The sequence below is a fragment of the Chiloscyllium punctatum genome, chromosome 9 (genome assembly GCF_047496795.1).
Source record: "Chiloscyllium punctatum isolate Juve2018m chromosome 9, sChiPun1.3, whole genome shotgun sequence".
NCBI lineage: Eukaryota > Metazoa > Chordata > Chondrichthyes > Orectolobiformes > Hemiscylliidae > Chiloscyllium > Chiloscyllium punctatum.
The window spans coordinates 25935420-25952305 of record NC_092747.1 but is presented as its reverse complement, the minus strand read 5'-3'; the positions used below and the strand labels follow the sequence as shown (position 1 = coordinate 25952305).

At 40.5% G+C, this 16886-nt stretch overlaps 1 protein-coding gene across 1 annotated transcript in view; it reads left to right on the top strand.

The window, feature by feature from the left end:
- The window catches only part of relt (RELT TNF receptor), a 68358-nt gene that overhangs the window by 14139 nt on the left and 37333 nt on the right, over positions 1 to 16886 (top strand). The window contains exons 3-5 of the mRNA XM_072577083.1: positions 3664 to 3774; positions 5498 to 5676; positions 15594 to 15679. Of these exons, the coding sequence (XP_072433184.1) occupies positions 3664 to 3774; positions 5498 to 5676; positions 15594 to 15679 (376 nt within the window). The remainder of the gene's footprint in view (positions 1 to 3663; positions 3775 to 5497; positions 5677 to 15593; positions 15680 to 16886) is intronic.

Genomic DNA, 16886 nt, shown 5'->3' with positions numbered 1-16886 from the left:
CTCTTGATCACCTGCAGAGACTTATTATTTGGTAGGTCGACACTCCACTCACACCATCTGCATGATCTTTTGATCTCTCTGATTGTAAAGTCTATGCCTGGCCGCTCTCTTCACTTCAGCTGACGAAGGAGCAGTGTTCCAAAAGGTTGTGATTTTAAAATAAACATGTTGGACTATAACCTGGTGTCATGTGACATTTGGCCTTACCATTCCATCCACAGACTTCTCGGGTGTGTGAAGTGCTTCCATACTTAGAGAAAAATGGTTTAAAAACGTCTCTTTATTTTGGTTATACTTCCAATGGAAGAAATTTTGCTGTGCAGTATGAGACATAATTATGGAAAGATGACATTTTTTTAGAAATGCACAGACATTTTGCAAGTAAAGGAAGCTCGAAAGAATCCCTTTGTCATCGAGGTTACATTTGGCTTGGGTTGCATGCCAGATCTGTAATGAACTCGAATGAATTCTAAACCCTGTTGTCACCCTGTTGAATTTACATTATACCTTATGTGTAGTAAACCAACTTCTGGCATTTGTGTAAAAGATGACACCGAGGCAAAGAGCAGAGGGTAGGATTAAGAGTGGTCAAAAGCTGATCAGATAAGTAGGCTTCAGATGGCATCAGAGGAGAGAGAGTTAGATTGATTAAGAATGTCAGAGACCTGTAGTCACTGTTGCTAATGGTAGTGTAAAGGAGTTTTTGAGTTCACAAGAGGTCAGCACTCGAGAAACATTGTGTTCTCAGGGAAGATTTTGGGGGCTCTGTAATGTTGAAGGAGTTTCTGGATTCATAGAAGGGGAGACAATAGAGGGATTTGAACACCTAGGGAAGAATTGTAAGCTTTGGGCATTGCTGAACTAGGAGATTGTAGAGGACATTGGGCATCGAGAGAATGGGACTTGATGCAAGTCAGGATACAGGTAACAAGAGTTTTGGATGAGCAAACAGTTATTCGTCCAGCAGTCTTGCTGAAAGTACAATAGAGGGACAGCTTGGATTCAGCGACAGTGAAAGTTGGATTGTTGCCTTTTAACCTGACCAAAGTTTGATGGGGAAGGAGATCCAGGGTGAAATTTTCATTTTTGCTTTGCACTATTAATTTTGCTTCATGAACACAGGAGTATTAATTTAAAAAAGGCTTCATTTCCCAATTTCAGACTTGAGGTAGAAACGCTAACTGTTGATTATTTACAAGTATGCTACCCTGAATGCGTCAATAATACATCTCTATATTCACAACCATATTTTCCTTAAAATTATCAATGGGATAAATGTAAATATATTGTATGCACATGTAAAATAGCAGCTATGATGTGTTGTGAGGGACATTTTAAGAAAAGCCATTATAACCATGGACCAGTGAATTCCAGAAAATTATTTAGTTAGGCCTGTTATACTTGGATATGAGGTATAGTGTTTCTGATACCCTACACCATGCCCAGGCAGGAGGAGAGGTTGAGAAGGAGAGATCTCTATGATAACCTCAGCTGATGCAGGAACTGAACCATACTGCTGGTGGTAACTCTGTACTGCAAACCAGCTGTCCCGCCAACTGAGCTTTAGGAACAATGAAAAAAGTCTAATAGAGAAAATAGATCACTCCTTGAGTGGACTTCACGGTAATAATAAGTCAGAAACATAGTTTAAGCAACATCGTTGTATTCAAATTATTTGGGCAGTTATTTACTGAAACTCTGCTGAGGAACCTGTGTTTATTAAGTGAGTAACTGATGCAATGAATTGTTTATTGCATTAAATTCTTCCATTATGAGGATAGGATAACACCAGCCAAAGCAGGAGTGGAGTCATCATACCGATTTGTTGCAATCCCCTTCACATTTCTTGCGGTTGCTTTATTCCAATGAGGCGGAAGCAACAACAGTTGTCATGATAAAAGTAGAGTTGTACAGAGGTTATGTTCCTGGACCTGAGCCCACCTGGAAGGGATGCTATGAATATCATAAGCATAGACAAAACTGAAGCTGTTAATTTTCTATTCCATTTGCAATATGCAAATGATTGGCTGATAAACTTATTTTTTGTAAAAGGGTGTGCACTCCAGCATTTCTGGTTTTCTGAAAATTGGGTGAAAGTGGACTTGAGCTATTTGCCTGTTTGTTTACTGGACAGTCTGGTTACAGGGACAGTCTGGTTACAGATGGTTTGTCCAGTATTTGATATCCAATTTGAATCAGATATTGTCCAGCATTTTTGACTTGGAGTTTCTGCCCATTCTTCCTTTGCCTACTTCCTTCCAAAATCCATACTAACATTTACATTCTTGATCTATCCTGATAATATCCTGATAACATGCTGGATATATTCAAACTTTATTGTTCTTCATAACTAATAATTGCATAAAACTGCTCACATAACATACTTTACCCTAGTGTGTGGCTGAATAGTTGCTTCCATGCTCGCAAATGTTAGTCTCTGGCCATAGTCATTATTTGTTCATGTCCACTGTTGCTTCAGACCCACTACTCCATGGGTCACAACATAACATCAATATATTATTTTCCAGTTATCAAGATGACCAATTAAATACCTCATCTATATCCCCTTTAGACATCAAGATCCATCAACCAGATTTTTTTAAATAAACACAATCCTTGCTTTAGTACTAAAACAAAACTGAATTAACATGCAATAACTGATTAAAGTATTCAGTCAGTAATACAGCAGTATGAATGTTTATCCTCCAAGACATCTCCAAAACAGTGTCACCCTCTTTCGCTCTCTATTTTTCTCTGCCCTCCTCATTCTCTCCAGAAGAATAAGGAAAAAATGGACTTCTCTGCAAAGATTGGTCTTCTGGAAAGGAAACATGTTTTAGCCAATTGGTTATGTTTGAATGCAAAAAGGACAAGGCATGGAACATTCCAGAGTCTATTGCTTCAATGTCTTGCTGACGTGGTCAAGTCAGTAATTGTGCGCTGTTGTCTCTGGATCTAGGAAATACAGCTTACTCAGGAAATGCAATCTTGAAATGTTCTTTCAATCGTTTTTGTAAAGGAAGAACCAGATTTCATCCTGAACTGAAGTAGAAGGTTTTCTTTTCAGAAATGGGAGCGATCAGATGGGGAGCTTGTTCTCAGCAGGATTCCCTCCAACTTGCTCAACTAGATGAAATAATAACCTCTCCAAGGCAGTCACTATTGATGACAGCCCTGGGAGAGTCTGCAATAAGACAGATAGTTATCAACAGTAATGCAATTTCTAGAAAGCCTTGTTAAAAATACCCGCTAATGCCCACAATGAGCTTTCAATGATTTTTTAAATATATATTCACAAAACTGAAAATACATTCCATTTATGTTTGTTTCAACACTTCACTGGTTCATGCTCCAGCTTAGATTTTCCAATTGACATGGTTTTAACAATTGGAGAGATCACATTTAAAATAATTGGGTTCCCAGGGGTTGAATAGATGATAGTTAGAAATGCTAAATCTTATTCTGCATCTATATTGGGAAACAAGAGGAGAGAGAGGAAATTCATATTTCTGCACATGAAGGGTTAATGAAACAATAGTCAGCTGCTTGGCAGAAGATGACAATATAATTCCATGGCCAACTTGCTGAGCCATTCTGTAAGTGCTGCTCGGGATAAGTAAGTTGAGTGATTGTGTCACTAATATTGTGCCTGTATTCTCATAGCTGCTGAACTGGAAAAGTGCAGCGATGCTCGAGTGCAGTGAACAGGAATTTGAAGACAATGGTCAATGTGTCCCCTGTCTTCACTGTCCTCCAGGACATGAGCCTGACCAGGTAAGATGAATACAATCTTTCTTCCGTGCCTGTAAAGTTTAGATTAATTTGAAGACTTTGAATTACCTATGCTTTATTTAAACCGTGTCAGCCAGGACTCTATTGTTCGCACTCGTGCCTCAACATTGGAAGGTTGTACATTCAAGTCCATCCCAGGAGGCTTTCTTTTTGAAGGGAATGTTCCACTGAGGCTCTCTCTGCTCTGAAAAGGGACTCCATGCCTCTATTTTGAAGTTGTGCAAGGGAGATCTCCCAGGCATTCTACCAATATTTCTGTCTCAGTCAACATCACCAAAAGCAAATTATCTGGTCACCATTACAGTTCAGTTTGACAGAATTGTCTGTTGTCCTTCAAAAGCCTTTCATTGGCTGTAGAGTGCTTTGAGACATTTGGTGGCAGTGAAAAGCACTAGATGAATACAGCCTCTTTTTTCTTTCTACAGTGTATGTCTTTACAATGCCAGTAATAGCTGACCATAAAATCTTTGGGAATTAAAGGTGTAAATTTTAATGTGAGTGCAACAGAAGTCAGTCTCGTTGGGTAAAATGCAATGGTTATTGATCCTTAGGTCATCAGCAGTCCATCCATATTTCTGAGCAGGCCACATAGATAGCCGCCCAAATCTGGTGGGGTCCTCATTTGCCTGCGTGGGTAGAATTTAATGGCTGCCAGCTGAGGGAGCTCTGTTGGGATTAAATCCAAAACTGGGAGGTTGCTGGCATTTATAGCTCCACACGGGCAATTCCCCACCTGATTGGTAAAGGGTGGGCTTCTCGATTTTGAATGCTACCAGGAGTAGTGGCTTCTGCTGTGGGGTCTAGTCGAGCAATCATTGCTACAGTCCAAGGACAGGTGAATGGGGTGGGATTTCCAGAGACATCGGAGGCCACAATGAGGGCAGGGTAGAAGAGAGAGCTATTTGTCTCCAAGGGCAGAGGAGTACCTTCCTGAGGGTCTTTTATTTTCTCCAGTGTATCCACCATTGGTCATTGGACTTGGATTGCTTGAGAAGGAGCTGTCTTCTTTAATCACTGCATTCCTTGCCATTCACGTGCATGCATAGAGCTGTTAGAGAGGGAGTTCCAGGAGTATTACCCAGTGACTTTGAAGGAAAGGCAATACATTTCCAAGTCAGGACAGTGAGTGACCTAAAGGGGAACTTGCAGATGGTGGTGTTCCCATGTACCTTTTATCTTTGTCCTTTTCAGATGGTAGTAGTCATGTGTTTGGAAGGTGCTGTTGAAGGTGTCTTGCTGAGTTGCTGCAGTGTATCTTGTAAATGTTACATACCACTGCTGTTGCTGGTGGAGAGTGTGAACGTTGGAGTGTTAGGTGGGCTGTTTGCACTTAGCTGCACCAGTCCAGGAAAGTGGAGAGTATTCTATCACACTCCTGACTTGTGCCTTGTAGATGATGGACATGCTTTAGGGAGTCAAGGAGGTAAGTTACTCACTACAGGATTCCTAACCTCTGACCTGTTCTTGTAATCATAGTATTTATATGGCTAGTCCAGTTCAGTTTCTGGTCAATGGTAGCCCTCAAGATGTTGATAGTAATTACTGAGAATACAGTAAAGGTTTAATTGGCCCTTTAATTTATAATCATCATTATCATACCTTCATCTTACTGATGTAATTGTGAGCAAAGGCAGCTGCGTTTGGACTGCTTGTTAGGGAAGGATAACTACTTTTCACTGTAATAAATGTAATCTCTGTTCTTTAGGAATGTGGTTACGGAAAAGGCATCAAAATGAGCTGTAGAAGCTGTTTGCCGTTCACCTTTTCAATGACCTATGGCTCTGGGTCTTGCAAGCCTCACACAGACTGTGCCAATTTGAAGAGGAGTTATGTCCATCTGGGGACAGCAACTGAAGATGCTTTGTGTGGGCACTGTTTGCCAGGGTAATTACTTCTCAACAATTGTACAGCATGCCTAACTGTTGGGAGATGTGGGTTTATAGCTTAAAAATGTGTTGCTGGAAAAGCGCAGCAGGTCAGGCAGCATCAAAGGAACAGGAGAATCGACGTTTCAGGCATAAGCCCTTCTTCAGGAATGAGGAAGGTGTGCCAAGCAGGTTAAGATATCTTTTATCTTAGCCTGCTTGGCACACCCTCCTCATTCCTGAAGAAGGGCTTACGCCCAAAACGTCGATTCTCCTGTTCCTTTGATGCTGCCTGACCTGCTGCATTTTTCTAGCAACACATTTTTAAGCTCTGATCTCCAGCATCTGCAGTCCTCACTTTCTCCTAGATGTGGGTTTAGGGTCATTTAGGGTCATAAACTCTGAGACAGCAATAGCCATTGGAGCCTTGACAAAGTTCAACCACTGTGTGTGTGTGTGTGTGTGTGTGTGTGTGTGTGTGTGTGTGTGTGTGTGTCCAAAACGTAGCTGTTCCTTTGTTTTTGTCCAGGTATGATGATGTCTCTAAATTGATTTTCAATAGTTTTCTTTTCCACTGACAACCATCTCAAATGAGCTTGACTCTGAACCATGATTACCAGCAATCCTCCAACCTGACCTCCCCTGTCCCTGCGTCCACCCAGAACGTTCTATTTCACCTGAAGTTAAAGGAGACATTTTAAACATAACCACCTTGTGTAGACCTGCATTCCTAACAATGCCTAAGTAGCTGAACCATGCTATTTAAAATCAAGTAAAGGTTTATGTATAGTGACTGGGCCAGTTCCTCCTGCATTCTACAGTACACTATTACGTTTAAAATGGGATCAAATGTTATGTTTATTATTAGGGATTATGTATGTGTTTGTTTTCTGTCGCATCAATTGCAATGTTACCAGTTGAATTTCGAGGATTCTTATATCTGTGAACAAATTATTGAGATGTGCTCAATTTTAAATGAGCTTGAAATTTCCACTGAAGCTGAAAAAAATTGACAAATGAGATGGGCTTTCAAAATTCCATGGTATTCAGTGTGTGTACTGAAAATGACAAGAGTCCAGCAATATTTTTGTGACCTCACAGAGTGAAACTCTTCAATAGTAATAAACCAAAATCTCAAACATGGAAAACCATGCCATGGATCTAATTGTGAGCTAGCATAGTCATCTATGGTTAAAGATCATTGCTGGCTTCAGATGTCACTGCACTAATAGCGTCATCTTGACTATTTCACAAACACCATGCAATATAATTGGGTTCAGCATACAGGTATTCCATTAAAAAGCTAACAGCTAGATATCCTTTATCAATGTACTATAATTAGCCTCAGAATCTGTAGTTTGCAATCTGAAGGTTGCTGCCGTTAGCTTAATACGGATATCAAACTATAATGGTTTAAAGATTACAGTAGTAATTCTTTACCATTTAAATGTGTTTTCGGAAAAGGAAAACAAAAGAATCAGACATTGGCCTTGTATGATTTCTGCACTGTCAGTTTATAGGTCAGATAAAAAGTGCTTTTCAACGTTAAGGGAAACATTACTGAATGCTGAGGAGACCAAAAATCTTTGCAAGACTTTCAGTCCACAGAATAAATTACATAGCATATTAATCTTATCCTAAAATAATATTAAAATAAGAACTGGGTTTCTCTAAACTGAGCTGAATTTTAAATCTCTGAATCAGATTCACAGGAAATACCCTGTAAATTCAGCTACTGAGTGAAGTGAGATCATTACTCATCACTGATACCTTAATCTACACCTTTCAATTACATCTAATGGTTTATTAATTAGGTATTAGGAATACCTTCAAAAATATCCAGAAGTGTACATTATGTATAGGAGCCATTACAGTTTTGTAACATTCTGTGCTCAGAGTCCTTGGTACATGTTGATTGTTGATGAAGGCATCAATGAGGAAGGCTACAGTAGAAGTGTCATAATGTTACTGCATTAATAATCCTGAGGTGTGTGTTTAAATCCCAACATAATAGCTAAGCAGTTTAAATTCAACTGATTACCTATGGATTAAAAAACTGGTATTAGTCATGGTAACTCTAAGACTAGTGAATTGTTGTAAAAGTCCACTGGTTTAACTTATGTCCTTTATGAATTCTGCCATTCTTACTCTGGACCATGCAACTCCAGGCCCCATTCAATGTGAACTGATCCTGAACTGCCTTTGAAATGGATGAGTAAAGCGGTCAGTAGTGTCCAGGAAGTTAGATCAACACTGCCTTCTCAAAGACAATTAGGAATGAGCAATAAATGTTGCCCTTGCCTGTAATGCTCAGATCCCATGAATGAATATAAGAAACTAGCTCTGGGTAGCTATAGCCAGGACTCAATGCGTTTTGGGTAACTGCAGACTTTTGCAAGGATGACCAGTGAAAAAAGCAGGATTGAAGTATATGTTTTCCCTTTACCATGGAAATGAAAACTATTTTACTTTAATTTGATCTCTAAGGTTTTATTGTGTGAGGAACGTTGGCTTTATAACATTTCATTTCTGGTTATCCTGTCTGAGCATTGAATGCTATAAAATCACAGAAAGCATGCATCAGAAACTGAAATTCTCTCCACTCCTGCCCTAACAAGCTATTTAAATTCCAAACACAAAGAAGGTATCTTTACAGGTGTGTAGGTATTTCCACTTACCACAAAAAGCAGAGCTTCCTCCTTAACTGATGGTGTGTCAGTAGATCTGTGCCCCAGAGGAATGCAGTGAGGCTGTCCTTTTATAAAAGCTGCCTATATTGAACATGCAGAGATGGATTGATGTCCTTCTGTCTGGCTTGCATGCAAAGCCAACTCTCAAATGTGAAGTGTTAGGAAACTGGTGTTTTTCAGATTGTTGGGTTTGCATTCAGTTAATAGTTGTATGCCATGAATGGTATATTACAAAATCATAAACTGATTAAGCATAACGACGGCCATTTGACTGAAGTTAAAAATCACGCAACACCAGGTTATAGTCCAACAGGTTTACTTGGAAGCACACTAGCTTTTGGAGTGACTCCACTACCACCTGATGGAGGAGCATCGCTCCGAAAGCTAGTGTGCTTCCAATTAAACCTGTTGGACTATAACCTGGTGTTGTGTGATTTTTAACTTTGTACACCCAGTCCAACACCGGCATCTCCAAATCATTTGACTGAAGTAATTGGAACATAGTTCCTTGAAAGTGGAGTTGCAGGTAGATAGGCTAGTGAAGAAGGTAGTTGGTATGCTTGCCTTTATTGGTCAGAGCGTTAAGTATAGGAGTTGAGAAGACATGTTGCAGTTGGGCAGTGTATTGGTTAGGCACTTTTGGAATACTACATGCAATTCTGGACTTCCTCCTATAGGAAGGATGTTGTGAAACTTGAAATGGTTCAGAAATGATTTTGAATGATGTTGCCAGGATGTTGCTAGGATGTTGCTAGGAAGAGGCTGAATAGACTGGGGCTATTTTCCCTGGAGCCTCAGAGGCTGAGAGGTGACCTTGTAAATCTATGAGGGGCATGGACAGAGTAAATAGACAAAGTTCTTTCCTATTGGTGGGGGACCCCAAAACTGGAGGGCAAAGTTTTAAGGTGTGAGGGGTAAAATTTAAAAGGGACCTAAGGAGTAACGTTTTCCCGCAGAGGTTGGTGCATGTATGGAATGTGCTGCTAGAGGTACAATTACAATATTTAAAAGGCATCTGGGTGGGTATGTGAATAGGAAGGGTTTAGAGGTATATGGGCCAAATGCTGGCAGATGGGACTAGATTTATTCAGGATACCTGGTCAGCATGAACGAGTTGGACTGAAGGATCTGTTTCCAATCTGTATATCTCTATGACTCTAATTCCATTTTAGTTTAATTTAACAGAAAATCACATGTTAGCTGCTTCTAAATCATTTGTTTATCTCCTACAAGAGTACACACACGCAGACCCATCACTGCCAGTCACCGCTGTCAAGCTTTAAGTACTCAAGTATCTCAAGCTTTCATAACTCCGACCTCAGACTGGTGATCAACCTTGTAGCCCTTTAATATTGCAATTCCAGTGTTTGAATATTTCTATTATTGACTGGATGCCATATTCAAATTGTGGTCTAATCAGAATACTATAATGTTTGATCATTACCTCCTCTGACTCTCATTCTATTTCTTTTGTAAGGTATTTTCACATTCCATTGGCTTTTATTGCTGCTCTGCATTGTTTGATCATATTTAGTACAAATTCACTAAGCTCCATATCTCTCTGTTTCATCAATTGTTATTTGTTTTACTTTATACATGTTGCAAATTAGATTTGCCAACTTCAAATTTTGTCTATCCCTTCCCGTATTTTGTCCAGTCGAGATGACTCCCCTTGTTTGGTAACTAGTGACCATTCAGTTACAATCAAGTGACATAGCCTTGGCCAATTCGATTTTCCCCATCTAGGACTTAATTAATCTCTATAAATGCTGCCTTGCAATGGCTATAATTTCTACTGTCTCTTACTTCAATTTTCCGAAACTAATTAGATTAGATTAGATTACTTACAGCGTGGAAACAGGCCCTTCGGCCCAACAAGTCCACACCGCCCCGCCGAAGCGCAACCCACCCATACCCCTACATTTACCCCTTCCTAATACTACGGGCAATTTAGCATGGCCAATTCACCTGACCTGCACATCTTTGGACTGTGGGAGGAAACCGGAGCACCCGGAGGAAACCCATGCAGACACGGGGAGAACGTGCAAACTCCACACAGTTAGTCGCCTGAGGCAGGAATTGAAACCGGGTCTCTGGCGCTGTGAGGCAGCAGTGCTAACCACTGTGTCACCGTGCCGCCCACAATCTAAAGCAATTCTTTGATTTCGATACCTGCTCCTTTTTTCCCCGTCTCAGATGGGGAGCTTCTTATCTCAGAAGTAACTTTGATGGTGAGGGTTATATGAGAAGTTTCTTTATTCTAGCCTGAATCCTCCAGCAACTTTTTAAATTCTCACAAGCTCACTATAAAGGCTATATTTTGCTCCTTAGCCCAGCCAGGTCTTCTCCAAAACTGCTTAAAAGAATCCCATCTCTTGTGTTTTTCTAAGCTACTATTGATTATCCTGAAGCAAAAACAAACTGATGGCCCTCACTGATTACACTGACAGTGGTAAACCCAGCACTGTACTAACAATCATGGGGCAGCATGGTGGCTCAGTGGTTCGCACTGCTGCCTCACAGCGCCAGGGACCCGGCTTCAATTTCAGCCTTGGGTGACTGTCTGTGTGGAATTTGCAGATTCCCCCTGTGTCTGTGTGGGGTTCTTCCAGCTGCTCCAGTTTCCTCCCACAATCCAAAGATCTGCAGGTTAGGTGAATTGGCCATTCTAAATTGCCCATAGTGTTCAGGGATGTGTAATCTAAATGCATTAGTCAGGAGTAAATATAAGGTAGGGAATGGGTGGGTGGATTACTCTTCACAGGGTTGGTGTGGACTTGTTGGGCGGAAGGGCCTGTTTCCACACTGTAGGAATTCTAATTCTAAATCTTCCAGTTACACACCAGGGTGCCTTGCTCTTTGACTCATACTAGATCAGGTCATTCTTCTGAAAGAATTATATGACCTAATTATTTTTAAAGCCCTTTATGGAAGTAACCAACACCAATATGCCACTATATTGAAATATGCATAGATCACACACATTTTAACATAGAAATTCAAGGTGCATTCGGAAGCTGCAACCCCAAACTTGTTTTCTTCCTCTCAAAGCCCTTCTCAATGGCAATGTGAAATGCATGGCCCTTTCAACCAGACTGGTAATTCTATCTTCTATACCCCCAACTCCCTTCTAACTTGGAACTAAACTTGATTTAAATATAACAACTTATTAAATCAAACATTCCCACCACCTCCTTACAAACTCAAAGACTAACCAAGTATTGTAGCTTTTGTTTTTGTAATCAGCCATTTTAAAAAGAAAATCATCCTGTTCAGGTGTGGTATTACACATCTCTGGAACAGGTGGGACTTCGATTAGATTACATTACAGTGTGGAAACAGGCCCTTCGGCCCAACAAGTCGACATCGACCCGCCGAAGCACAACCCACCCATTCCCCTACATTTACCCCTTACCTAACACTATGGGCAATTTAGCATGGCCAATTCACCTGACCTGCACATCTTTGGACTGTGGGAGGAAACCGGAGCACCCGCGCAGACACGGGGAGAATGTGCAAACTCCACACAGTCAGTCACCTGAGGCGGGAATTGAACCCGGGTCTCTGGCGCTGTGAGGCAGCAGTGCTAGCCACTGTGCCACTGTGCCGCCCACTTGAACCCAGGCTTCCTAGCACAGAGGTAGGGACATTATCATGGCAGAACAAAGATCCTCTGTTCATGCCATTATCCATAGGCATGAATACCATGCACTTTCTTCCCATTTAATCAATCTGAATTGCCCTGCCTGCAGCTCTCATATCCAAGTCAAGCCAACAGGGCGGAAGTCAGACCAAGCCACATGTATTAACATTTAATTGAAATTAAAGAGACAGTCCCAAAATATAACAGCCTTGTTCAGAACATTCAATTCATCCACTGAGCTTCTTCTCTCTCTCTCTTTCTACAGAATTTCGACCAGCCCTTTAAATTTTCTAATTGGCTTCCTAATCAATTTGAGAGGATTGGTTTTTTTTCCCATTCACTGAGACAGCAAGCTCAGTCGGTCAACATTATGTACTTATAATCTACTAGACACCAAGGAGACAGTGCCGATAGTCTTGTCTCTCATTGTTTAAAATGATTCACAGTCTTGTTTAATTCAATGACTCATTTCCTTACTTATGTCATTTCTTTGAGAACAATATAGTGAGTAAATTCTTAATTGTGCCTTATATGCTAATTCAGTTGAGCTTTCTTTTCTACATTTCTGATAACTTTAGGCAACATTAGCTACTAATTATCTCTTCGCAGATATTTTAGCATAGCCTTTGTTTTGAAAGCTGTTTGAATCTCTTTGTTTAAATAAGTTGTTGGACAAATCCATGGGATTCCTTTTCTTTATCAAACTTGGCATTCTTTCCCCTAACTTTGAACTAAATGCTATTTGCTTAATAAAAGCTACATTGGTGTCTGATGAACTACTGCTGAGTGGACTGAGATTTACTGAAAATTCACCCTATATAGTTCATACGAACAGGAGGCTTAAAGTACACATTGCAGAAAGATAGTACTGAAATTTAAGAGCGTGATAACCTCGTGGACAAAATATTATGGGGTGCCACGATCACTGTAGCAAATCCACCCTCGCTAAAAGGTTGCCTAGCAGCAATTTAATCCTGAGACCACCATTAATTTTCACTAGGAAACACCTGCCTCCCCATTTGTGGGAGAGAGAGTTCAGAGAGTAGCTGGGTAATCAGATTGGCCTGTAGTATGGGTAGTGCCAGAAAGGTATGATGGCCACTGCTACAACTATAGGCTATCCCAGCATCACAGAATTCCTACACTGTGGAAAGAGGCCATTCAGCCCATCGATTCCTGCATCAACCCTCTGAACAGCATCCCACCCAGACTTACTCTGCTCACTCAGTATTTATTGTGGCTAACCCACCTAGCCTGCATATCCCTGGACACTTCAGGGCAGTTTAAGCATGTCCAATCCATCAAACCTGCACATCTGGATTGTGGGAGGAAACCAGACCACCCGGCAGAAAACCATGCTGACACAGGGAGAATGTGCAAACTCCAAGCAGACAGTTGTCCAAGGCTGGATTGAACCTGGGTCCCTGGCATCTTGAGGCAGCAGTGCTAATTACTGAACCACTGTGTCATCCCAAAAATGCTCAGTCCCATACTGGGAACACAATGAGGTCGAAGGGGGTCAGGAGTCGTGTCTCAGCAAAAGGCTGATGGGGCTTGGGTGGGTTAGGCTGTGGGCAATAAGAAAGGAAGGGGGTAGAAATACCTGGTAGGGGGTGCCTCAGATAGGTCCCTAAATTGAAGCCCTATCCCCCCTCGCTCTGTCTGACAGCAGCCTGTGTAAGCTCAGTTAAAACTGCTGGGCTTCCTGCATGATATGGTCCTCAGCCCAGGTTTATGATGGGACTTTGCCCCAATTCTGCACTCGCGATGTCAAGATTCAACTGGATGTCTGACACCAGCATAAAACAGAAAATTGAACTTGTGTGGGCCATAATTTTCTATCAATTATAATGTGATTTCCAGCAGTTGGAGTTTTGAAAAGATTTTGTTTTAAAAAAAGGGAAGCATTTAATTTGAAATATAATACTGCTGTTGACTTGACTTGAGCAAATTACACAATATTATTCATAATAATAAGAAATCCAGTGGCAGCTTTTAATATTCAGTCAGCAGTTTGGTTACTTATGTGGGACAAATGTTAAGATGTCAGGACTGTTATACAGACTATGATGCTCTCCCCTTTGCATTGATCGAATCAATGTCTCAGTAAAGTAGCATAGTTTAAAATGAGCTCATTAACATCCCGCAGGGGACTAAAGTATTAAGATGACAAAATTTGAAATATTTAGAGCTCAAAACAAAGTAGACAATGCTTAAATATTCCAGCATTTTTGCCGTACATTAAAATCCTTCAAACTGTGGAGTCAATAGTTACTTTTAAGCGCAGCTGTTTGAGATTAGGGTGGGACACGTTCTTCAAATATGAGATTGTATTAAGCCTTGGGGAATGATGGGAAAGTTTCTCTCGCTTTCTGTTATGAATTCTAAGAAAAATGAATCTCAACGCAAGGGCAGGAGGAAAGGAAATGAAATCACATGAAAAAAGAACTTCCTTTTCTCCCTTGATATAGCTCTCCTTTAGATTCGAGGTTAGAGCTGACCAAGTGTCCCTTTTTTATCTCAAATATTTTCTGTTGATAATTATGCTGTGTGTTTTCTGTATCACACACATAATCACAGGTGAATATAGAGCCAAAATTGAAGAGGTAGGAAGACTTTGAAACTCAACCCTATAGTTAACCAACCTTTTTCTCTCAATTCAACTACCTTTTTATCACCCCTGTCTGTTGTCTCCCTTACTTGGCAGACATACCCTGCCAAATGTTTATCATTCTTAAGTCAGAAATGTTTATTTCAAATTTACTTGAGTTGAATTTTAATTTCTGCCAAGGACTTGCACTGTAGCTGATTCCAAAGGCACTCACTGGACATTTCCTTGGTGTAGTCTGTTCTGGTGTTGTAACTACAATATGAGCCCTGTTCATATGTGTGAATGGATGCTTTGACTCATTTATTCCAATGAGCAGAGAGGGGGAGTTTGTGACAAACATCACTGGACCTGAAATCCAAAGCTTCAGGCTAACATTCTGAGGATGTGGGTTTGAATGCCACCGTGGCAGCTGGTGAAATTTGGATTTTAATTTTAAAAATATGGAATTTAAAACAAAAGCTGCTCCCGAGGTCCTGCTGTTCAACAACACTCCCAAGGGCCCTACTATTAACTATGTAAGTCCTGCCCTGGTTTGCCTTACCAAAATGCAACATTTTGCATTTATGCAAATTAAACTCCCACTTCTCGACCTATTGGCCCATCTGATCAAGAACTCTTAGATAACCATCTTCATTGTCCCACGATGCAACTAATTTTGGTGTCATCTGCAAACTTACTAACTGTACTTCCTATCTGCTCTTCCAAATTATTGATGTAAATGACAAACAAGAGTGAACCGAGAACCAATCCCTGTGGCAAACTGCAGGTCATCTTCCACCATCCTCTGTCTTCTACCATTAAGCTCATTTTGTATCTCATTGGCTATCTGTTTTTATGGGGCAGACTAAGGCTTGATTTCCTGATGTTAAATGCCCCATATAAGCATAAGTTGGTGTAATAGAACATTAACAATATAGCAGCCAGCTGAAGACCAGGATGTGCATGATTTGTATTCTGTTGCATTGACAATGTGTTTTTGCTTTGATTTGCAGGTATTACACTGTATCTGAAGGACTTTCTGAAGTGGGGGAATGCCTACCATGTTCTTCTGCTCCAAGAGGAACCGTGGCATGTGCAGGTTAGTCATAATTGGTAGAGGACAACTGATTGCACAATGAATAAAAAGCAAAAGAGCAGTGGATGCTAGAAATATGAAACAAAATCAGAAATTGCTGAGCCGAGTTCTGAAGAAAGGTCATTGGACCAGCCAGGTTATCTCTGTTTCTCTCTCTACAGATGTTGCCAGACCTGCTGAGTTTCTCCAGCAATTTCTGTTTTTGTTTCTGATTGTGCAGTAATATCATCTGTCCAAAGCTCCGTTTTCTGCCCAGCTTTGTCTAATCTGCCACCCTTGCAAGCTTTCATGATGCCTTTTATGTCAGGCCGTGGCCATTCATTTGATATTCCAATCTTTTTAAAAAAACCCTCTGTTAGAGACTTATAATTACAAGAAGGTATAATTGCTGGGAACAGATCATCAAATTGCTGGTATTTGTGCAACCTCTTTGTTACTTCCCTAACTCCGGTTGTTCAGATCAGCATGTATGGAGGTCAGTGATGTTGTTGCTTTCTGTCAATATGATATTGGCAGGATTCCTGCTAACTATTTTTAAGCTGATATGGGATTACTGTAAAAGTACACGATAAAGGTCCTGGTGCCACTAGTGGCTTGATATTTGAGTTAGTGGCCAAGATCAGTACAGAGATGACAATTGCAGCTGCATGGCCTGCCAGGCATTAAAGAACATGATGAGAACATTGCACTATTCATTATCAGATGAATTTATTCACAGAACCAGACATTACACATGAAATTGTTTATAAATGAATGCTATATTAACAATGCCTTCCAAAACAAAACTAGATGAGTTTCTATGGAAGATAGTGGTTAAATGTTATAATGATAAATATAAACTGAGAATATGAAATTATTGAGTCTATGGGAAGGTATATATAGAGTACAACATGTCACGATTGAATATTGTTGATCCTGGAGGTAGACTGATGTGCTGGAATTTTGCCTGAATTGTCTTCTGACAGAGATTTGTCACTGTGTTATTCTTTTAGAAGAAACACAGAGAATGCTGGAGAAATTCAGCAGGTCTGGCAGAGAGAGAAAAACAGAGATACATTTCGGGTCTAGTATGACTCTTCTTTATACCAAAATCAAACTGTTAACTATTTCTCCCTCCACAATACTGCCAAACCTGCTGAGTTTCTCCAGCATTCTCTGTTTCAGGATTCCATCATCTGCAGTATTTTGCTTATCTAATGCTATTGGAAGT